This window comes from Podarcis erhardii (genome assembly GCF_964252035.2).
Source record: "Podarcis erhardii genome assembly, chromosome: 6".
Taxonomy (NCBI): domain Eukaryota; kingdom Metazoa; phylum Chordata; class Lepidosauria; order Squamata; family Lacertidae; genus Podarcis; species Podarcis erhardii.
In genome coordinates, this window is record NC_138510.1 from 46,321,507 (window position 1) to 46,345,289 (window position 23,783).

At 44.1% G+C, this 23,783-nt stretch overlaps 1 protein-coding gene across 2 annotated transcripts in view; it reads left to right on the plus strand.

Moving 5' to 3' along the window:
• Nucleotides 1-23,783, plus strand: part of GRM4 (glutamate metabotropic receptor 4) — a 302,083-nt gene that overhangs the window by 225,279 nt on the left and 53,021 nt on the right. For both annotated transcript variants that reach the window (XM_081865368.1, XM_081865369.1), the window contains exon 7: nucleotides 21,748-21,948. In XM_081865368.1, the coding sequence (XP_081721494.1) occupies nucleotides 21,748-21,948 (201 nt within the window). The remainder of the gene's footprint in view (nucleotides 1-21,747; nucleotides 21,949-23,783) is intronic.

Genomic DNA, 23,783 nt, shown 5'->3' on the forward strand with positions numbered 1-23,783 from the left:
CCTGGAGATTGTCCTTGGAAAAGATACAGATAATACATTCAGTTGCTGCTTTTCCATGTACACGCTCACAAGGCCCCTTTCAAGTTGTCATCTCCTGAGCATTAAACATGACAGAGGAATTGGCTCTCTGTGTGATGAACTTCAAGTTAGTTCCAAGTCCATGTCTGATATTTAAAAAGGCATTGTGGTGCCAACCATTTGAAACAAGCTTCTTTTGAGCACTAGCCTCAAAGGGAAACCTACCATCACAAGTAGCCATGATAGCCTGTTGCAGCCAAAACAGTGAGACTGCTGTGCCACCTTAAATTCTCACACATTTATTGTGGCATAAACTCATGTGGACTTGAGCCCACTTTGTCAGAGGCATGAAACTGGCAAGTATAGCTACACATGGATACAAGGAAGTGGGAAAATTTGTAAAGAATAAGGCCAGAAGACCATGAGACCATGAGATTCCTAAAAGGAGAGTGGCTCAAGTCCTGAAGGAGAATTCAGTACACGGCTGCAACTTGATGGAGTGTAGAAGGTTCTGTGTAGCTGAGAACAACAATTTGAGTGTTGCTACTCAGATGCTCATGTCTGCCAATAAAACGCTGAAAGTGATGGGTATTTATTTGTAGTTCAGCAGAGCTTCTTCCCCATCCCCCCCAAACTTCCAGCAAGATGGCTGCAACTTTCCATGTCCTCATATAACCTGCCTGGTTAGTGATGGCTCATTCCTAGGCTACTGTGAAGGATGTTGTTTTTTCAGGAGTGAAATCAGACGTGGAGCCCAACGTCAAACTCAGGAAAATGGCCTATTACTTACAGGCATTGAGAGAGGGAAATTGTGTGCTTCTTATTTCCTTTCAGAGACAGGCAAAAAGAGAAGATGGTGGACTATCTCTCTCTCTCTCTCTCTCTCTCTCTCTCTCTCTCTCTCTCTCTTTGCCTTCTGCTATGCGTCACCGTTTGCACATTTGAAAAGACTGCTGAGAGGTCGGAGCACATGTCTTCGTGACTGTCAAGACTGCACAGTTAAGGATCAGGGCCTTGCAGATCAGCCATGTAGCTGATGGGTGCATATAGAACATTGAATAAAAGCAGAGCCGTATTTAGCTCATATTCCATTTGTCTGTCTATCCGTCTGTCTATCTAGTATTCAACTCACTGTCTTTATTCTGTTTTGCTCTGGACCTGTGAGAACTAATGCCTAATTTATGTGCTTTTGTAGTACTGCACCTAAGGACAAAGCCGACCTGAGCTGTCATGGGGTTTGAGAGGAAGCCTTTAAAATAGTTTGACTTACACCAAACATGACTAAGCTGAATGGAGTTTAGAAAAGAAGTAAGTCTCCCCCTGCTCTATTGTGGCAATGTTCCTACCATTCCCCACAGAATGCCCCTTTCCCAGGACTTGCCCTGGCCTCAGCCCAGCGAATTGGCAGAGTCCAGGCTGAGTCAGAATGGAGGACTTACACTGGCATATCTCCAGCTGAGCCAGAATGAGGGACATCAGCTGGCATAGATTTACCTATTCCAAACTCCTTGTTTGTGTTTTGCTGAGAGTTGTGAAATTGCACATGCTCAGAGTATTTTCTGTAGTCCATGAGAGTTTATGAAATAATAAATTGGTTAGTTTTTAAGGTACCCCAAGATGTATTTCTTTGGACCTTATTTCATGCATTCTTTTTGGGGGGGGGAAGCCCCCCTTCTCTCCACAAGGATTGCCCACCCTGTTTTGCTGCCTGAGGTGAAATGGGAAGTTGCCACTACCCACCCCTTGCTTGCTGGAGTCACATGGGTGTGGTTTCCAGTGGGATCTCACTGGAAACCACCACTGTGCCATCCCAGTAATGAGACTCAGCAGGAGGGCACCCTGTGGGATCATGCCACCTAAGGCTGCTGCTTCAGTTCACTTCATGCGTAGGCTAGCCCTGCCCTTCCTATTTTGGGAACTGCACCAGAGGCCAAAACCACCTTAATCTGGCCTTGGTTCTAACCTATCATTTCCCTGTAGCCTGTGCATGTACATCCTTCACCCTCCTTTTTATCTTCCTCTTATGTTTCATACCTAAATGCTTCCTCTCCAGTTTTAAAGTTGTTCACAACATAGATCTGAAACATAAACCTCAGATCATCAGTCTCTTTCTGCTTTCCCTCTTTCCTCATAATGATAGCAGCACCATTTTTTGAGTTATGTGCTTACACCGATATATGCATTATGTCTTCATGTACATAAATTGGGAAACTTGTTCATTAAGAAATACACTGGCGCTATCATCTTCTGGAAATCCCTGGTGCTGCAGAGCAACTCACTGGCTCCATTACCAGTTGCTGCAAGCTGCTGATCACTTCATCTTAATGATAGCATAGTATTAAGCGAGAATATTTTAAGAGCATTCTTTTTGCAGAGGCAGGTGAAATTCAGCAATCCGAGGAGTGTCTTTAAATTATTCGAATTTGTCAGCAAATAAATTATCTCTGCATTTGTCTGAGAAATGTTTGCTTACCAAATAGACGGAGCGGGGGGGGGTAGCATTTTATTGTGGCACAGATTGAAATAAATAATGCAGCCAGATGGAGCCTGTTGATTTTGCTTCCCAGAGGGTTGTAGAAATACTTCCTCCATCCAGCGTCAATCTGGGGAAGGGCCTGACCTTTGGCGTTTCCCTTTAGCACTTTGAATTCCAAATCTCACAGCGAAGCTGAGTCTGAAGACCGGCTCCAACTTTAGGGTTGGTTTAAAAAACAAAAAACAAAAACCTCCTGTGGAAAGTGATAATATGAACAGGCCGTGATGTCCCCATTTCCTTCATGTACATATATTATTTTTAGTGCAGGTGATCAACAACCTGATATTTCAGGCATCCTCCTGTTTTATTTTACAAAGTTCTTCATGGGAACTTTGCATAAGGGAGAGGTGGACTTGCTGCCTTCCGGTCCAATCATAGCTACATCCAGATTGGTAAGCCAATGGCTGCCTTCTCTTCCAGCCCTTGGAGTAATGGATTATGTCAGGGTGGGGACCGTTCCTGGTAACTGAGCATTCAAAAGGGCTTGCATTGTCCCATTGTTGCCTTCACGTAACAGTGTAAGAGCGTATGATTGGTTTGGCTGATGAATCCACACTTTGCTCAGCTCTCCACTGCTCTTGGCAACTAGCAGCAATGTATAGTATTGAAAAGCCAGGGAAGCAACACTGCCCTGCGCACACTAGCCTGCCGGTTGCTCCTGATTTAATTCTTGGAAAATATGGCAATGGAAGGAAAGAAGGGGAAGGGACTTCCAGGACAATTGCTTGAGTATTTGCATTTCATCTCCATGGCTGCAGCTCAATGGAAATTAGACATTGTGTGTGCTTGTCTGCCATTACAACTTTTTTTCATTGTGGAACCACTTGGACTACTTTGTGGAGCCCCAGGGTTCCATAGAACACAGTTTGAGAGATGCTGGATTAACAGGAGGATACATAAACATCATGAAAGCAAATCAGCATGAATTCTTATTGCTTCTCTGCAAACAAATCAGAATGAATGCTCAAGGAAGACAGTGTTTAACCTTCACATAAGCTTTGTGCAAGCAAATGAGGCTGGAGGCTCAATAAACAGGTCATCTGGAGGATCCCTTCGTCTTTCTTCCTCAGTAAAGGTAATGAAGAAAGAACCGTTCTCTATTCCGCCTGTCTGATATTGTAATAGGATGTCTCGTCATTGCCATCTCAAACTCAATGTATATATGATGGAGCTGCTTATCTTCCCTCCCAAGCCTTCCTCTTTTTGATTCCTCTCTACTACGTCGACAGCATCACCATCCAGCCTGTCAAAACATGCGTGAAGTCAATTTGATTTCCCCATTGGTGAGGTTTCCACCTGCCTGAACATTTGGTGAGGGAAAGAGGGAGGTCTGCAATGGTGGAAGGCTAGCTGAGCCTGCAGAGGTGAACATAAGATGGGGAAGTTGTATTGCAGCCTAGAGGTGGAAGCCAACATTAATTTTACTCAGAGTAGACCCATTGAAATGGATGGGCATGCTAATTTAGATACAGTAATTTCAGTATATCTACTCTGAGTAGAACTTTGTTAGATACAACCCACAACTATTTCCGGACCAATGAGATGAATGCTGAATGGTGGTGAACTTTTTCAAACTTTGTTGTTTCAAGCATTTTTGACAGGCAACATAATATGGTATGGGCTTTGTGAAATAGGAGGTGAAAAATTGGATTTATTTCTAACATGGGAAGACCCCATGGGAATGCTGACTGGTTGAATTACAGACATATGATCAATATGGAGCTGCCTTCTAGTAAATCCGGCCATTGATACCTCTCGTCAGTATAGTCAGCTCAAATTGGCAGTAGCTCTTCAAGGACCACTGCCTGAAATCCTTTGAGCTGGACATGCCACAGAGGCAGAATCTGGAACTGCGTGTAAAAGGGTGTGTTGTGCTTCTGAGCTGTGGCCTCGCCTCCCATAATCTATTACTACCTTTTCTGACCTGATGCCTCCAGATGTTTGGGACTACAGCTCCCACCATCCCAGGTCATTAGTCATTCTGGCTAGGGCTGATGGGAGTTGGAGTCCTCCAATGTCTGGAAAGCACCAGGTTGTGGAAAGCTTGAGCTAATGGATTCAGTGATGCAAGCTAAATGAATGAGTGAAAGCAAAGGGGAGACAGAGTGAGTGGGAAAGAAGGAACTGGGGAAATGTTTCCTGATTTCCTGAATCAGTAAGCAGATAATATTTCTGTAAAATAACTGACAACCCCCCTCCCCGCTCCTTCAACAGTCTGCTGCAAAGGGCTGTATCTGAACATGTGAATACTATGTCTGTATTCCTTTCTTTCTGGAGGGGAGCAGGAGGAAGGGGGCTACCTCACCTGATTATTTCAACCTTGAGAATTCATTTCAATTACAGTTTACAACCTGCAAACAAAAAGAGTGTGCGTCTCCGTAGTAACGGGTGACTGCTGTGCTTTGAGGAGCTCTGCGTCAGTTCCCCAATTGTCACTCCTCTCTGTTGTCTGGCTCATTGTGCCCCGGGACACAATTAGGACATCTTCAAACTGTAATGCCCTCATCAGTGCCGTGTGCTGGTGAATTTATCTCCTCTCCTAGCTACAGGAGATGAGTGTCCCCCATCGTCTCATGTACTCGTACATTTCTCCTCTGCCTCTCCCCCTCCATCGATACCTTTTCCTTCCAGCACTACTAACCTCATTCTTTCCCAAGCAAACAAGAGAAAAGTTGTTTCAGCCTTACCAATCTCTCTGATCTGTCCCCTTGCAAGCGCTCACCTAGAACACTTCTTCCAAGCCATTTAGCCTTTTTCTTAATATATGTGTGTCTCACTGTGTAAAACCATTCCTGACATCTAGCTAATGCTCTCATTTGCTGTTTGTGTGTGCAGGAGAAATTTGGTTCAGTTTGCATTTCAAGGCTAACCTAGCAAATCTGCACTTGTCTGAATTTTGCAATGCAGCTCTCCAGCCAAGTAATGTGTTGTTGTTGTTTAGTAGTTATAGTCGTGTCCGACTCTTCGTGACCCCATGGACCAGAGCACGCCAGGCACTCCTGTCTTCCACTGCCTCCCGCAGTTTGGTCAGACTCATGTTTGTAGCTTCGAGAACATTATCCAACCATCTCGTCCTCTGTTGTCCCCTTCTCCTTGTGCCCGCAGTCTTTCCCAACATCAGGGTCTTTTCCAGGGAGTCTTCTCGTCTCATGAGGTGGCCAAAGTACTGGAGCCTCAGCTTCACAATCTGTCCTTCCAGTAAGCACTCAGGGCTGATTTCCTTAAGAATGGATAGGTTTGATCTTCTTGCAGTCCATGGGACTCTCAAGAGTCTCCTCCAGCACCATAATTGAAAAGCATCAATTCTTCGGCGATCAGCCTTCTTTATGGTCCAGTTTCACTTCCATACATCACTACTGGGAAAACCATAGCTTTAACTATACGGACCTTTGTTGGCCTTTGTCTCTGCTATCTAGGTGTACAAAAATGCATATATTAGGGCTAAGTGTGCATAAAATTATTATACATATTAGCCTACACAAGTGCATTATGTTAGGGAAAACTGCTTTCAAACACAGGGATTTGGGACAAAATTGCATAGAAATGTGCATATTAGGGGAAATTTGAAACATAAATACTGACAAATTTTCACGAGACTTAAAAAGAAAGGATTAGCAAACTGATGTGGAGATGTCTAGCCCCCCCATCTGATAAACCCTCCCCCCACATACATCTGTCTGTCATCCAGATGGTGCCACAAAGGAGACCAACACAACCAATATTATCTTATTTTTTGTAATGTATTTTACCTCCAGGTTTTTGTTTCAGGTGCTCATGAGTGATTTTGGGTGGGTGTGCCGGTTCAGGATAAGGCAGCACCTGCCAGCAGGCTGGCTCACAATCTTTTAAGACATAGTATAAAAGGGGGATGGGAGGAGTGGGGGGGGGAGAACACAAAATATTGGAGCAGATGCTCCTTCACTGGCTGATCCACTTTCCATTACTTTGTCCAAGGCAGCTTACCCATGAAGCTAAAACAAATACAAGGATATATCCAAACAAGGATGAACACATGCAAGTCTGGGGAACAAGCAGTGTTACAATAAACAAAATCCAAGACAGCAGCCAAAACCCACCAAAAACCTTAGTAAAAAGAGGAATTATTTTGCTTGCCATCTCAAGGCCATCAAAGTGCTAGGCAAATACATTTAAGGAGGCCTCCAACAATCAGCAAATGGTTCTATTTTTGATAGAAAATGCAAATGGAATCTAGCACAGGGTGGCAGTGCACCTGCTTGGAGTTCTAGCCAGCCATCGCCTCCATTTAATTCCTCCTTCCACTGCCACACAGGTACTCTGGGGGCATGCACAGTCCTCACTGGGCTATTTCTCTTCTTCAGAGTTTCCCTCCAAAAAGAATACTTCTGCAAACCTTAGAGCACTAAGCCTGCCTATGCCATTCTCATGTGTATGGATGGTGCCATTTTAGAATACATACTGTTGCACACCACCCCAGTCTCAGAGATTCCAGGGGTTCCAGGCACTCTTATCCAGGGTTCGTGTTTCCGTTTGGAAATGAGACACAGCATTGGTTGTGGTGCCTTTATGATATATGGTTTACTTATACATATATACAACCTGAGCCTGCAATGGAGGGGTTCACATCACTGACACCCCAATAGGTAGTGTCTCCCATAACTGCAGCCCTAGATTCAAACAGACATTAGCCATTGTGCTCTGACCTTCTCTCCAGTTTGCCGCCTTTACTAGACTGCAAGATTTTCCCTCCGAGGTCACATCCAGCCAAGACTCTACTTTAAACTCTCCTTTTATCTTCTAACTCTGAGCAGAGGGAGCTCCCCTCTTTTTGGCTTCCCTAATGGCTCATCACCTTCCCTTTGTCCTCCTCATGGTTCACTGCCCCAAGCAATTTCCTAGTCAGGAAACTGGCTTGGCTTATATTTTGACATTTACTGGACCCAGGAATTTGGAGAGTCTGGTACCCATAACCTCATACAGCAGCCTTCCCCAACCTGGTGTCCTTTGTATGTTTTGGACTATGACTCTAGCCCTTATTGACCATTGACCATGCAGGCTGGGGCTGATGGGAAGCATAGTAATTAGAAAGCTTTGTTGTCTGTGACAGGAGTGCAGGGCTTCCCCCAACATTTCACCAGTCACACACATAACACGGGATCAATACTCTCCTCCATAGTATTGGGAGATGATAATACGGGGATCAGTGGAGGGCTCATTGACGCAAATGGCTGTGTGGTGCTTTGGGATCTTGTGCTATAACATTCTGCATCCGCTGGATGATTTTTGAAATGAGTCCCATAAATTCCTATGTGCAAAAATATTTAATCATAATGTGTTCTTGTAGAAGCATGGGAAGCTGCCTTACCATGAGTCAGACTCACTGTCCCATCTGGCCCTGGATTGTCTACACTGATTGGCAGCAGCTCTCCAGGGTATCCCACAGGGGTCTCTCCCAGTGCTAACTGGAGATGCAAAGGAATCAAAAATCTGGGATCTTCTGCATTCAAGGCAGATGCTCTACCACCCTTCTTCCAAGACCTTTCAGCTCGTTCCAGGACGTCCTTTAAAGTAGTTGAAACAGTTTGTGCAATCATACTTTCACAAGCCACAGGGGTGGAAGATTCCAAAGTAAAGTACATCCAAGGGAAGACATTGAGTGGATGCAAGATATTTTGTTGGACCTGGCCCTGAGACATTGCTCGTTTGCTGTCTGCAGCCATTTATTACTCCCTGAAGTGACTCACGGCAGGGAAGGTTATGGTTCAGAAGTCCCTTGGTGGTCTGGGGGCCATCAATTGAGCTCTCCAGAGAGTGGTATAGCGAGTGAGTTTGATTAACTCCTGCTGAAAGCCGCAGCCAGAGCTGGGATGTGATCGGAATTGATGCTAATCCTTTCTCATCCGGCGCTTGAAAAGATAGCTGCATTCATTCTCAGAGGGGTGCCCGGCAAGACTCTGTTGCGTACTTGAAAATTAATTATCAGATGGGTAGAACGATGCACGACCCTGCTATTATAATCAGCAGGGTCACATTCCCTATGCTGTCCTAATCTACTGTGAGTTTCAAAGAGATTCATTGTGTTCCTGTCTGGAACATGCCACTGCACGACTGTTTTCTGATCTGTGGTTTGCTGGTTCCAACCTAATCTTGTCCTTTAAAAGATTTTTAAAGTAGTTATTGGCATCTTGTGAAAAGGCGTTGGGGCTGACGGCTTCAGCGCATCAGAGTGCTTTCGGAGTAAATGCACCAAAAGTTTTTCTTATAGGCCCTTCAAAGGAGAGGACCCACTGCTCAGCATTAGGTATGTAGTAAGGTAGATCAGTCTTCTTGGGCAAATTTTGAGCTTGGGTGTTGTGCCCAGACTACAAAAACAGCAGCAAAGGGGGGTCAGGCTCATACAATTGACCTTATTTTCTGGGAGGAGGGATTTTGGAGGGAATGCAGCATGGAAAGGACCACAGTTCAAAAAATATTAATATTTCCCCCTGGGGGCTTCAAAAAAGATCAGGGTCTTCTTAAGCTGAATGTCCAACACTGTCTTCACTGAAGGGTTTTCAGTATTATTAGAATTGTTATGCCCTATATTGGATCTCTGTCCAGCTCAGAGGAGAATGTCCACAGAACACAAATCAGAATATTATAGTTGGCATCTTAATAGCTAGCTAGCCGTGTGTTAGTCTTTATAGCAGAGGTGCAAGAAATCTAAGACACAAGAAATGCCTTTAGTCTCCTGCAGCACCATTTAGTTTCCTGCAGCACCATTTAGGTTGCAGGGGTGACTGCTGTGCTAGTTCATTCATCGTGTTAGATTTTAAAATGAGGTGAAAAGCAGGTTAGGGAAGGCTGCTTGGAAGTATGCAGAGCAATGTGATAGCATGGGGGCTTGGGGGAGGGGCAAGGCCCCGGAAGTGAAATTTCTGAGGGGGTGCAACGAGCAGCTACCATGGGGATCCCTACCCCACCCTGGAGAAGGTGATGGAGCAGTTTCAGGCCCACAGTGAGCAGGCACGGAGACAGGGAGGCCTGCCCCGGTGCTCTTCTCCACAGGCACTGGGAGGATTTGCCCACTAAGGGCTGCATTGTCCGCCCGGGCTCCCCCCTGCATGGACAGGTGGCACAGTGCAGCCTGGTGGCTCTGCTGAGGGGCACTCGAGTGGTTTCAGTGACTTGCTTGACCCAGGCCCCAGCAACCCACGCCAATAGGCAACTGACACAGAAGAGGTGTAACATAGTCCATAAAATGCCGGCTGACACATCCTGCCCCAGTTGCTAAATTACGCATTTTCCTAGCAACATGATGAGGAGAGGATGAAAAATAATGAGCATATACAAAACCTGATATTGGGGCTGCCTTTCAGGAACTAGGTTCCAAACTGTGTCATACATTTGATGTTGTTGGCCTACTTTCAATAAACTAGCTTGCTAGGAGCCCAGCTGCCAAGTGCTCATCCACTGGAATAATTACACCTTCACCTTTTCTCAATTATCACAGAATCAGCTCTGATTCAAGACTTTCAAGCATTAAAAAGTGAGCTGAGAAACGATCCTTCTCTTCCATTCCTGAAATTCAGTTCCAGTCCTGCCTTGAGGCTTAGCTATGGTCTTGATCTTATTGTGAGTGTGAGACTTCAGCTTTTAATTCTGAAAGAATTTCTTAACGGAAGTGTATAAACTTAGATGAGTACTAATAGCTATGTTTTCAGTCATAGTAGCTTCTACTAGAAATGGACCTTTCCTGATTGTCCCCAAAACTTTCAGGATAATGCTCCTAGCTAACCCAAGCAGTATTTATTGTGCTGTGAAGGATGTTCAATGTATTTTGACCCCACATGAGAGTTTGAGAAAGACAGAATTATTGAGGCTTTTGCTTTCCTAACTTTCTCAGTCTTTTTGTTGGTCTCACTTCTAGTGAGATCTCAGCAGAGACTCTGAGACAAGAATGTGCCTTTTCCTTTTCCTGTAATGAAAATAGAACTGTTTTTGGAAGTTGAAAATAAAGGAATTAAATCAATAATTTAATCTAACTTTATGGGCTTGGTGTGCTTGGTGCTGTCATGCACAGCTTCAGTGAACATATTTAAGATGGTGCCTATTTTGAAGGTCACATGAAGTTCATGGATAGGGTACAAGTCCCATTGCTTAGAGTCCCAAGAGCACATCTACACCAGTGTATGAAATGGCAACATGCACATTTTGGGTGCTACTGAATAATAGCCACTTTTATGGAAGATCAGATAGGACCCACATAGCAAAATGCTGGGAGGAAACTCCCAGAGGTTTTTAGCTCAAGACTAAAGTCTATTACAACCTTCTTTTAAAAATATGTAATTATCTTGACAAGACAGAGTGGCTTGTCTGTTCATTGAGAGACGAATGCGGGAAGGGCTCTGAGCTGAGGGAGAAGATTAATAGTCCTTGTCAATAATGGGAAAGAAAGGATAACTTGACGGGTTTCACATGAGTAATCTCAGTGTAGTCCAAGAGCATTTTTATAACTTTGAAGGATGGGCTGTAAATTTACCTCCTTGATATAATCTTTTTTTGTTGGTCAGTTCTCTATCAATTTGTTGTAGCGTCTCTTCCGCCTGATACATCAGCTGCTGAGCATGGTGCTCCCATCCTGAAGTGAAGGTTACAATGACAGAGACTGGGAATGCTGCTGGGTATCATTCCTGCATCCCTGTGTTTCTTCATCTTCTCTCACTGTGCACAGAAGAGGGATAAGGGAGAGGGAGATGCATGCAGAGTGTCATGCAGCATCCTTCTGGATATCATCATTATCATGGTTGAAATTTATTACCTGCCCTTCACCACCAGGTTAAATTCAGTATGAAAAAGAATTAAAACAACAACTTAGGGGTGTCCTGGTTTTTACTTTTTGAAATATGCCAACCCTACCAGAACCAAGAGCTACATCTTCAGCGTTCTCTGAAATCCATATAGTGCAGATGTCAGACATACCTCTGTGGGTTGGGAATTCCATGACTATGGGGCTGCCATGGAGCCACCCCTGGGCCACACACCCCAGCTTCTGAGAGTGGACACCAGAGAAAGTCTGTAGGGAGGGAGCTGGATCTTTCAGATATTTGAGGCCTAAATCACTTAGGCCTTTAAATATTAATATGAGCACAATGAATTGGGTCCAGAAACAAACTGGTTTTAGAACACGGGCTACATGAGTTCTAATGGGAACCCCAGCTGATAAACTGGCTGCTGCATTTTAGATCAGTTGAAGTTTCTGAGAGAAATTCTGTCTTCAAAGTGACATTGCAGTAGACCACATTAGGTGTCCTCAAATGTTAACATTTGGGGACTTATTGCCTGTTGTAGAAAATATTTTTCCCTCCTTGGAGGGGTGTCCAGATATTTTTTTTAGTGGTTCATGTGGAAAAGAATGTGCAGTCAACATGCTTTCTTCGCTGAAACGGAAAAAGAAGGTATATCCCTCACACACTGGGAAATAAATTGCTAAATTTCTAGGAGCTATCTTTCAAATTAAAAACGGCAACTTCTCATATTACATGCCACATTCAACATAGTCACAAGGTTTTAAAAGCTGACAAATATATATTCTCTTTTTTTTATAATAATTTTTATTGGGTTTTCACATTTTTTAAAGACAAACACAGAAGTTACAACAAAAACAAAACAGATATCATCTCAACGCCTTGTTTTCTTAACCTTATTCCCCGGACTCCCCCCCACCCCCTCTTCATACATCCCTATTCCCATGATTCGTTCAGCAAATTTTAGTTTCTTCTTCTTAACCTATAGTTGATATTTTTAAATATATCTCTTCGTGATTAGCCCCATTTCTCTTATCCCCAGCTCTTATAAACATTTAAATTTTTTCCTAAGGTCGGCGTAGATTCCCTTCCCCCGATTTCCCGTTTTTAAATGTAGACCCTTTTCACCCAACCCAAAATTTATCGTCGTTCTTACCCTTCTGCTTCCCCCTCCCCCCTTCCCAGGTTCTGGTCCCTTTTCAAATAAAAATCAACCGTAGTTTTTAGTCCGGATTCCTCACGTCCGAGGCCTTTAAGTCCCTTTCAGTTCCTCTCCGTCGATTCTGTTGGAAGTCTCTTATATCGGTCATCAAATCTCGAAACAATCCATTCTCCATATATATTCTCGGGGCGCAATCAAAGCTTCCCCTCCCTCCTTGCGTCAGCCCTGTCAGTCACAGTGACCGTGGCTAAAGGTTGAGGGCCAAGATGATCGGGGCTGATATTATCATACAATGGTAGTGAGACCGGCATGATTTCCAGCAGATCCGGGGTCAGCTCTGGCTCTCCCCTTGGGGCTTCCTGCTGCTTTCCACCAGTTGTGAACCTTGTGGAGCCACCTTGGAGGGTGCGTGGGGATCCCAAAGAAGTGGGGGAGGGCAGAGGTCAGGGAATTGGAGCTAGACAACCCAAGGGAAGGCCTTAGTGCCTCAAGAAATATTGGCACTGGCAGAGGGGACCAATGTTCAGAAAGCTCAGGGCTTTATCCGGAGTAAGGTTCAAGTGGGTTGACAGAGGGGTGTTCCACCCTTAAGATACCAGACATTTCCATAAGGGCTGTTACCACAGCTGCTAGTCCCTCCTGTCATTCCTGCCAGTATAGAACTTCATCTTGGGGAGGCATATGAGAGTCAGCCAGATGCTGCCGAGGAGGCAGCTCTGTCACCCAGGACACAAAGGCGCAAGCACTGGCATAAATAAACCTCACAGGTCCTGCACACTCACTGAAGTGCCTGTTTGCTTGCTCATAGCAGAAACACCTCCTAGGCCTCTCTTCAAAAGGAAGAGGCAGGAGGCATGTCACTTGTTGGATCAATGCCTCAGCTCACGTGTAGCCATGCAGTTTACCTGCTGTGCCTTTGGCCCTTGTTTAGCCTATCTATCATTCAGATATATGCATTAAAGACTTGGGCAGGAACGGAAAGTTGAGTTTGAGTGAGGGCCAGGACACCACCAGTGGGCTTCCCACTTGATCACCCCTTCAGCAACTGGTAAGAGACTAGCTGAGGCAGGACAGCTGGGATATCTCCATCTAAACCAACTCCACACACCCCACCCGGATTGGATTGCCCTGTCTGTGTCACTTGTGAAAGTGCCTTATGTGACTTGTAGATCAAAAGGATTGGGACTGGCTGCTGATACCTAAACCCCCCCCCCCGACCCACACAATGGGGCACAAAGATATATCAGCACAGATTTGCTCAGGTATTTTTTTGCATACATTTTGTCTTAATTGCTCCTTACCAGCTGGTCTACATGGAAGACAGTCACCTACCTGCAGTTGTTTGTTGCTAAAGTAACATCAGAATATTGAATAGTGTCCATGTCCCAGTTAATAATGTTGCACAGGAGGGAGCAGCAGGAGCAATGCCAGATTGTTTTTCATTCCATATGGCATTGCTATGTGGTTACATACAAGGTTGTTGTATCAGAACCTTTTCAGAAGCTGGCATCTTTTGAAAGAATGGGTGAACCAGGGACCCACTTATACGTCTTCATTCTTTCAAGAAGCTTCTGAAAACAGATATGGTCCACCAGAATAGAGAGTCTTTAATCTTGCAGATTTAATGCAAACATAAATTGATTTTCCATATCCATGAAAAAAAGTCAAGAGTCCCATGCTGTGAATTTGATTTATGTTTCAAGGAATGTTAAAATTCAGAATCAAGGCATTGAAACGTGGATGCAAGGAAGTATCTCATGGGGGGGGGGGAGTTTTGTAATCATCATCTATCATTGCTTCTACAACTAAAGGGAAGGTTATCTTAGGTCTGCCCTTCCCCAGACTACGTAGTTTCTAGGAAAGATCAAACCTGTTTCTGTGATGATGTTGGTAGGAGAACTGATGAAAAACCATGTCATCCTCTTCCCATTAAGCCTTGGTTTCTAAAATATGATTATTCCATTTCTTCCAGTTGGGAACTTGTAGAATTGGAGGCTAACTGTGTTTACTTCCATTGGCTCAATAATTAAGCCAGCTCTTCTTTCAATAGTTGTCACTTAGGAGTCAGTGAAGATCACCTTTTTTGGCTGGCAATGTTGGCTGTGGGCAGTTTGAATGCTTGGTATTGAATATATGTCTTCATTAGGTCATAATAATAGTATTTCTCGCAGTTCTTCAAGAGGCTGGTGCATGCACTGTTAGCAACTTTCAGCACTACCAAAACTAAAAGTGGAACACATAACTTACTTAAAACTTGGAATCACAAGTATAGAACAAAATTACCTGGAATGAATTATAGCATGAGCACTTTCTTCTGTTAATGCCCAACACACTGCAAAGAAGCCAGTGGTACTTAACTGAGTCTATGAACTTAATGATAGTTGTGTGTGGAATTTCCACTATCAGTTATACAGTATATATTGTGAGGAAATGATAAGTAGCTAAGTATATAGCAGGGATCTATTATAGTTACATGGCCATGAATCAAGTGGAAGAGCAGACTGGCCTTCCATCAAGTGTGTAGCTCACATATATAGGTTCTTAAAATTATTTGTTAGGAAGATGAAGGGGGAGGGGACAGGCCATCCCCATCTCCATCTATGATTCTATGATTCTATTCTATGATTCTATAACAATCTAACTCCGCCATGTGTTTACTTCAGCATTCCTTCCCCAGCTCATTGTGATTGGAGTAGACTGGGGAAATAATTCACTGTGATTAAAAGCTAGGCCTGCCCATCAAAAGAAGAAGAAGAAACCCATTTCCTCCTCTCCTCTTGCATTCAAGTTGATTTCATGGAAAAGAAAGTAGAGATGGCCATGTCTAACTTTTTGAAGGAAAGCAAACCCAGAGGCAAAGAGCTACTCAGATGGTTGGGCCCTTCCTTGGCACACATGGGTAATGCTGTGGTCCAACTCTGTAAATGAAAAGCTACTCAGAATCACCCCAATTTGCCTTCTTAGTTGAGGTACACACAGTGCTGATGCAAACCCCTCATATAGATTTCGCTGCAACTGTATTCGGGGAAGAACCACATTACTTGTTGTTAAATTCTTATTGTAGGACATTATTTTAAAGTAGTCTGGCATTTATACAGCGAAGCAACCTTTATAGGAGAACATTGCTTCTGCATTCTCCAATTCTGAAGCAGCAGGAAGTGTCAGGTCAGCCTTTTACAGGGTCATTTTCCTTGTAGGAAGAGTGCTAATGTGCTTATTGCATTTTTGTAACATCTGCTCCCATTGCAGAATATACTGGTTGAGCAGAGGACAGGAAGCAGGCACCCAGACAAATAGTATTAGATTTGGAACAGGCCCACCCCTACAAAAAGCAACAGCTTACCCTTGCAACTCCCTAACTGTTTCTTGCCACCAATCACAAAAGCCCAGGGTTCTTTCCCTAACCAGGATCAAACAGCAAAACAGTTTTTCCCATCCAGGAAATTCCAGTGGCTTACAGCAGCCACCAGCCACTGAAGGCCATTAAGTGAGCTATAGAAAAGCTTGAGGGGTTAGGTCATCTCTATGCTTTGCACAATTGAATAGTATGATTCAGAACAATGTCAAACCTTGCACTTTGAATTTCACGAGGCATCCTTTATGTTCCAGCAGTTGTGCTAGTTTGATGTTGCAAAACGCCTAAGATTCCTAATACGTAAGGTTCACAGTTGCACAATCTGAGGCTCTGTGGAACTCTAAGCTATCCAGTGACCCCTGAAATGCAATCCTACAGCTGAATTGCAAAATCAATGGGACATACTTCTTTGTAAACATGGGTTAGGTTCGGTCTACCCTACAAGACTAACTGCAGACACAGTGTATCTGAAGAAGTGTGCGTGCACACGAAAGCTCATACCTAGAACTAACTTAGTTGGTCTTTAAGGTGCTACTGGAAAGAATTTTTTTATTTTGCAGACACAAGAAGCAATATCTGGAATAGAATCTCCAGAAGGCCTACATAAATTCCTGCAGGTTCTATACCTAGTATAGTTTAGAAACTTTTCACTTCTATACATCCCATTTCAATCGTATTGACCAACCAGGTGTCACTTCAGTGTGGCCAAAACAAATAACCGAATTCCTTAAAAAAGGAATATATTTTTAAACTCAGATTGTTGACAGTTGAACATTTTAAAATAAATTCTTCAAGAAGTGCTAAAGGATGGAGTGTCATTGTCCTTGACCCCTTCAAGCTTAGGATAGCTTGCTTGCTTGCTTGTCTGCCTCTACGTGTGTGTGTGTGAGAGAGAGAGAGATGGGGGGGAGGTTTTTACGCTATCAGGAGAAATCTGGAGGCTTGTAGCTGCTCATCAGCCCCGCCCATACCCACCTGCAGCCCATCCTGACTGATTATTGGTTGGCTGATTCTCCTGAACAAGCAGCAAGTGTAGTATCAAGTGAATAAAGAAATACATTTATGTGCTTTTCTTTTCCTGCCTCATCCTTTGCTAGCCATAGGAGTCTCTTTCCCTCTGATATGAATCACCACACCACATATCACAGCATCAGGGTCATACGAAGCACATAAACATTCTACTTGGCTATTATAAGCTGTGATACTGCTGGAAGGAGCACACTGGGTGGGCAGAGAACTTGTTATATATGTGAAACCTCTGCCAGTCTTGACTGTACAATGCAAGAGAGGAGATGAGACACGATTCACTTCTGGTAGGTCAGTGCTTTCTCTGATTATTCCCTTAGGTTGGGAGTAAGGAACCTGTAACTCTCCACTTCTTGCTGGATTCCAGGTCCCATCAGCCCCATACAGATGATCAATAGTTTGGGAAGCCTGGGGTTGTAGCCCAGGACTATCTGGAGGGGTTACCAGTTCCCCACCACTGTCGTAGACTTCCCAGTTCAGAATGTCCCCTATTTTTAAATCCTCTTCTCCTTCCTGAGTTTCATGGCTTTATGCACATAGCCAGACATGCACAAGCACACCCTTCCCCTCTGCTGGTGAAGGGGCAGTATTTAGGAGGCTGGGTTGGTGTTATTCTGGCAGTACCATACCACAGGGGACCCTCTTTTAGCTCCAATTAACAGTGTGCTGTGTTAATCGGTATCTTTTGCCAAATGATTAACATGTTTCAAGTCCCATTAAGAGCGGTTATGACAGGAAGAGGCAGGCAGCTGTCGTGGGTAATTACTGTATACTTGAATGATCCTGCAATCCAACGCTGGCTGGAGAGGGGGCGGGAGGGTGGGTGGGTGGGGGAGGAATATCAGGACGGGAGAAAAACTGAAGGTGTGTTTGGCAGTGGCAAGGACTTGATAGAGCACATCCTAGAACTGATGGATGCTGTGCAGACCATCCTTTGACACAGCTGATAGCACTTGGGAGACTGATGTGAGAGCTACCGGTGGTGAGATGGATGATGCCAGGGGCTGAATAATATTTGCATATGCTGCTACTGAGGCTGTGACTTGGGTGTACAAGTTTGAGAGTTCAAAGAAAGTGTGTGTGTGGTTTCCATTGCAAGCTACAGGCAGCTCTTCCACTGTAAAGGAAGCAATCCACAGAAGAGGGTTGCTGTCATAGCATTTGGAATAAGTGACATCCTCCTATATCTTGTAGAGGGCCTGGCTCCTCCCAGGGTTTTGTGATGAAAGTGCTTTCATTATCTGTAGCGCCACCATGAAAGTTGCGTTAAACCACAGAGCCTAGGGCTTGCCGATCAGAAGGTCGGCGGTTCGAATCCCCGTGATGGGGTGAGCTCCTGTTGCTCGGTCCCTGCTCCTGCCAACCTAGCAGTTTGAAAGCATGTCAAAGTGCAAGTAGATAAAGAGGTATCGCTCCGGCAGGAAGGTAAATGGCATTTCTGTGCGCTGCTCTGGTTTGCCAGAAGCGGCTTAGTCATGCTGGCCACATGACCTGGAAGCTGTACGGCGGCTCCCTTGGCCAATAAAGCGAGATGAGCACCACAACCCCAGAGTCGGTCACGACTGGACCTAATGGTCAGGGGTCCCTTTACTTTTTTACTCATCTTTCTTAATTTCAGGGGAGATTTGAAAACCTACTTCTAGACCTTTCTTTTCTGGACCATCAAGATCATGAGTACTAAGTTATGTACAACACATCTTTGTGTGATGGACAGAAGCTGTTGGCTTGCAAAGCATTCACTTATTTGTTTTAAAAATTATACCCCACTTTTCTTTATAAAATATTCCAGGTGACTGATGAGAAAGTTCATAAAATATGGAGTAAGACTGAACAGATGCAGGGACCTTGTGATCCCTTCCAACTCTATGATTCTATGAGAAACAGCCCAAATAGCTAAAATTAGTTTCATACAATAAAACTATGGGTGGGATAAAACAATTTGGCATAAAATAAAAAGACAGAGCATTAAAAGCTCATTTCACCTGAAGGTTAAGAGAGTGAGTGGGAGCCAACCAAGCCTCTCTAGGGAGGGAGTCCTACAAGCTGGAGGTTGCAGCTGAGAAGACCCTGTCTTAAATCCTAACCAATTGTGCTCATCAAGTTGGTAGGACATGGGGCCTCTAGTGTTAAATGCAGTGGGCAGGGAGGATATTATGGGAGGAGGAGACCTTTCAAAGGGTCTTCACCTAGACTGTTGTAAATAAGAACATTGAGTTTCAAATTGTGCTCAGAAAGGAACTAGAAGCCAACATAAAACATAGGTGATATAATCAGCAGTGGGGGATCTGGAAATATCTTTGGCCACTGCATTTAGTACCAGCGGAACCTTCTGAACACTTTTCCAAGGCATTTTCACAGAGAATGTTGCATCGGTCTAGATGTGACCAGGACATGTGTAATTATGGCCAGATTTGTTTTATCAAGCATAGCTCATTTACCAGCCAGATCTGTGCAAAAGCTCTCCAAGCTCCTGCTAGCATATGAGTTTCTAGGAGTGCAACCAGAGTCAGAAGCACTCCCAAGATGCAAAAGGTAAAGGGACCCCTGACCATTAGGTCCAGTCGTGACCGACTCTGGGGTTGCAGTGCTCATCTCGCTTTATTGGCCAAGGGAGCTGGCGTACAGCTTCCGGGTCATGTGGCCAGCATGACTAAGCCGCTTCTGGCAAACCAGAGCAGCACACGGAAATGCCATTTACCTTCCCGCCTGAGCGGTACCTATTTATCTACTTGCACTTTGACGTGCTTTCAAACTGCCAGGTGGGAGGAGCAGGGACCGAGCAACAGGAGCTTACCCCGTCACAGGGATTCAAACCGCCAACCTTCTGATTGGCAGCTCCTAGGCTCTGTGGTTTAACCCACAGTGCCACCCGTGTCCCCCCAAGATGCAAAACTGGTCTTTAAAGAAGAGAGCAATCCAATCCAGAATAAGTTCAGCTTCTAGTTCGGCTCTCCTGCTGATCAACAGTGTCACAGTCTTTTTTGGATTAACCTTAGGTTATTAACAGCTCACATCTAGTTCATTTACTGTACTCAATACGAATTTATTAAAATAAAGAAAACAGAGAATCAAAGAATTGTAAAGTTGGGAGGGACCTGTTGATATTTTTACCCCCTTCCATTGAAAGAATCTCCTAATATGATGTTTTGAGAAAGGAGGGGGCAGAAACAGCTCTTCGACTTCTTCCGCTCCTGCCTGACTGCCTGACTCTGTGTGTCGAGAGAGTCTTATCTATGTAGTGACTAGATGGCTGAGTGGGAGCAGTAACACTCATGCAAGCCAGTAGTTCTTTAGTTTGTAGTAGCTGTTAGAAATAAAAGAAGTTATGCTTCACAGCTAGCTTCCGCGTTGTTTATACTCTGCTGAGTCTGGTGCTCACAATGCACAGTTTTGAGTCCAGTGCACTGAGACCTGCTTTCCAGGATTGGAAAGTCTCTGAAAGTGCTCCAGTCGCCTAGCCCAGTCGGGGCAGAACCATTTATTGAGCCCAGTCACTGACATCGGTTGACAGGACCCCAAGGGTAATCTAGTCCAACTGCCTGCAATGTGAGAATCTCAACTAGATCAATCATAACAGATGGCCTTCCAAGTTCTTTTTAAAAAACCTTCAAGGCAGGATGGACTTTGTATGCCCTAGCAAAACAAATAAGAAGTTTGAGTACTCAGAGGCTAGAACAGCATGACAGGTTTTTCTGCAATCAAAGCTGGGGCATTTGTGTTCCTAGTGTGCTAATGTGAAACAGAGCAATTTAAGATGGAAAAATTGCGTAGGAAAGCTGTTGCTAACAGGATGGAACACCACTACAAGTATTTTTCACACAGGAGGAGTAAATCACCTTCCAGTCTCCCTCTCCTGCTATTTATGAGAAGATGTGATTGTCGTTAATGCGGAAATATCATTATAAGTTTTACATACACACTAGAAAACTATATGGGCAAAAACTGCAGGTCTTGCTCTTTCATTGAAAACAGTATACAGCACTTGCAGGGAACCCCAGGCCTGGGTGCCACAGGTGACCCTCGCAGGCTTCTCCCCCTGCCTCTGGGACTCTCTTCAGGCCACACCTCCTCTCTGTAGGCCACACCCCTCTTTGGCCCTGTACCAAACCCTCCTTGGGAGCTTTTGCCTGGGTGGAGTATGTTCTTAAATTGTGATAATAAATGGAGAGGTGGGTGGGTATATGTAGGAAACCTATGAGTTTTACTTGGCTGGAATGTTGTAGCCACCTATATAAAGATATGAGTCACATATTTTGCTTCACTTTGATCTCTGTTCACCCATTACACCCACCACTGGTGTGTGCCCGTGTGAAGGTTATCCAGGAATGAATGCTCCCCCCACTGGCAGATTGAAAGAGGCTCCCTATCCCTGATCTACAGGATCACTGAAATCATGGAATGGCATTGGTTACTTTGTGGCTTCTGTACTCCTTTTACTAATGAGACAGGGCCAGTCTAGTCTTGCTTCTAGATTTCCCACAGGTGTCTGGTTGGCTACTGTGAGAACAGAATGCTGGTCTGATCCAGTGGAGCTCTTATAATGACAAGACTCAGCCCAACTCTTTGGCACTATGGAGGTATACACTGGGTGGGTTTTTCTTCTTATTTACTTTCATGTGCAACAAACCAAGTGAAACTGTTATGGTCTTCTAATATTTCTTAACATCTCCCCCCCCCCCCCGCATCTCAGTACACATTTTCACCTCAGCATGAAAGAGTTCAGCGGAGACACTCCTTGCAAGAAGCAGGAGTCCTTTGAATCCTTTTCAGGAACTGAAATTCCACAGTGAATACTAGATTTCAAAGCAAATGGATAACCCTGTAAGTCTGCAGTTGCCCATGAAAGCATGTGATTGAACCCCACCCTTTGCCTTTTGTCTTCCAGATCGTGAGCGGATTGGCCAGGACTCTGCCTATGAGCAGGAAGGAAAGGTGCAGTTTGTCATCGATGCTGTCTATGCCATGGGCCATGCGCTTCACAACATGCACAAGAATTTGTGCCCTGGGAAGATTGGCCTCTGCCCCAAGATGGACCCAGTAGATGGTGCAGAGCTTCTCAAGTACATCCGTAGCGTCAATTTCTCAGGTCTGTCTCTCTGGGTGGGATAACCCTCAAGGCCATACAGCTGTTTGGGGCTTCTTGGGGCGTCAAACCATGCCCGGCTTAATATAAAACACTGACTGAATGTTTAAATGTTCCACTTGCAATGTTTTCTATGACTTTGCATCCCCCAGCCACAGACTTCGTGTAAGATGTATTCCTGCCTCCCAGTACTCTGAAAATAATACATCTTGAGATGCAGCAACAAGCACACCAGGTTGAAATGGCGTTGGGTGTTTTATCTGTAATTGCTACTCTTCATTCACCACTTTTTTAATGGAGCATCTAATTAATGTTCTCATCAAACAGTTGTTTCCCTATGTTTCTCCTGGCTTCTTCCATTTCTTTTGGGAGCCCAAACAAAAATCCGCCTTCTGGGGAAAAATAAAAAAGCAACAGCACAGTTGGTCCACTGGTGTAGATTACCTTTGTGCTGCCCATCTTTTGAAAAGAGACAGGTTTGATGTGTGCAGCAATGTTTCAGACAATTGAACCCTGTTGGCATGTCTTTGCACACCTTTGAGTAATGTGTTTTAGCAATTACTTTATATTTAATTGGTTTTTTAATGTGCACTAAACAATGCAAAAGCTCTTAAAAGAATTTTATGCAAATTCTGAAACTCCTTCTCCTTCTCCTTCTCCTTCTCCTTCTCCTTCTCCTTCTCCTTCTCCTTCTCCTTCATATTATTAACACCATCTATCCCCTCTTGACCACATGGCTACATTGTTAAAGGCACGGAGCCTCTATAAAGGTGAAATGGGGGAACAGGCAACCCTACTTGTCAGATGATTGGCTTTTGGTTGCTTTGGGTCATGTCTATGAGATGGGAGTAGTTCTTCCTTGCCCTAGAGTGGTTATAAAGATCAGTAAATTATGGTACATGCAGTGCTTTTTTCTGGGGGTATGCAGGGGTACGCACACCCCTAAACATTTTGGGAATCTGAGTTTGGCCTCATTGAGGGGCAGTATTTCAATATGAGTAGGAAAATGAGAGTACCCCTAAACATTTTTTTTTTAGAAAAAAACACCACTGGGTACATGAATCATAGAATTGTGGAGTTGCAAAGAAGGGAGGTTATGTTTCTCTCTGTTTCTCATTTTTACTATCTTAAGTTCAGTTTTTCACATTTCCACATCAGTTTGCATTCAAAATAATTCTCATGAAACATCACCAGCATTTTACCTTTTTGTATGCAAGTTTACCCAACTTAACATATTTTTGCAAGCAATTTTCCTCAATATAATGCATTGCTCTATGGTATTTTCATTAATATATACCAGGGGTCAGCAACCTTTTTCAGCCATGGGCTGGTCCACCATCCCTCAGACCAGGGGGAGGGGTGATTATATTTTGAAAATAAAAATAAAAATGAACGAATTCCTATGCCCCAGAGATGCATTTTAAATAAAAGGACACATTCTACTCATGTAAAAACATGCTGATTCCCAGACTGTCCGCAGGCTGGATTGAGAAGACAACTGGGCTGTATCCGGCCCCCGGGCCTTAGGTTGCCTTCCCCTGATATATACATTTTATGCACACTTTCCCCATATGTATGCATTTTCATCCATGTGGGGTGGAGAACTGCACTGCAATAATTTGAAGATGTGTACATTTCAAAAGATAGGTAAGGCTCATTTTGCACATTTTGGAGGGAAATGTGGAATAGGTAGGTTCATGTTAAAATGCAAACCAAACTGAATTCCCCCCCATGCCTAACTTTAAGTCAGTTCATCCATCATGCACCATAGGAAAGATCAGCTTCTCTTTGTCCATTGCACATATTTTAGAACGTTGAATGGTTTCTTTTAGAATGTT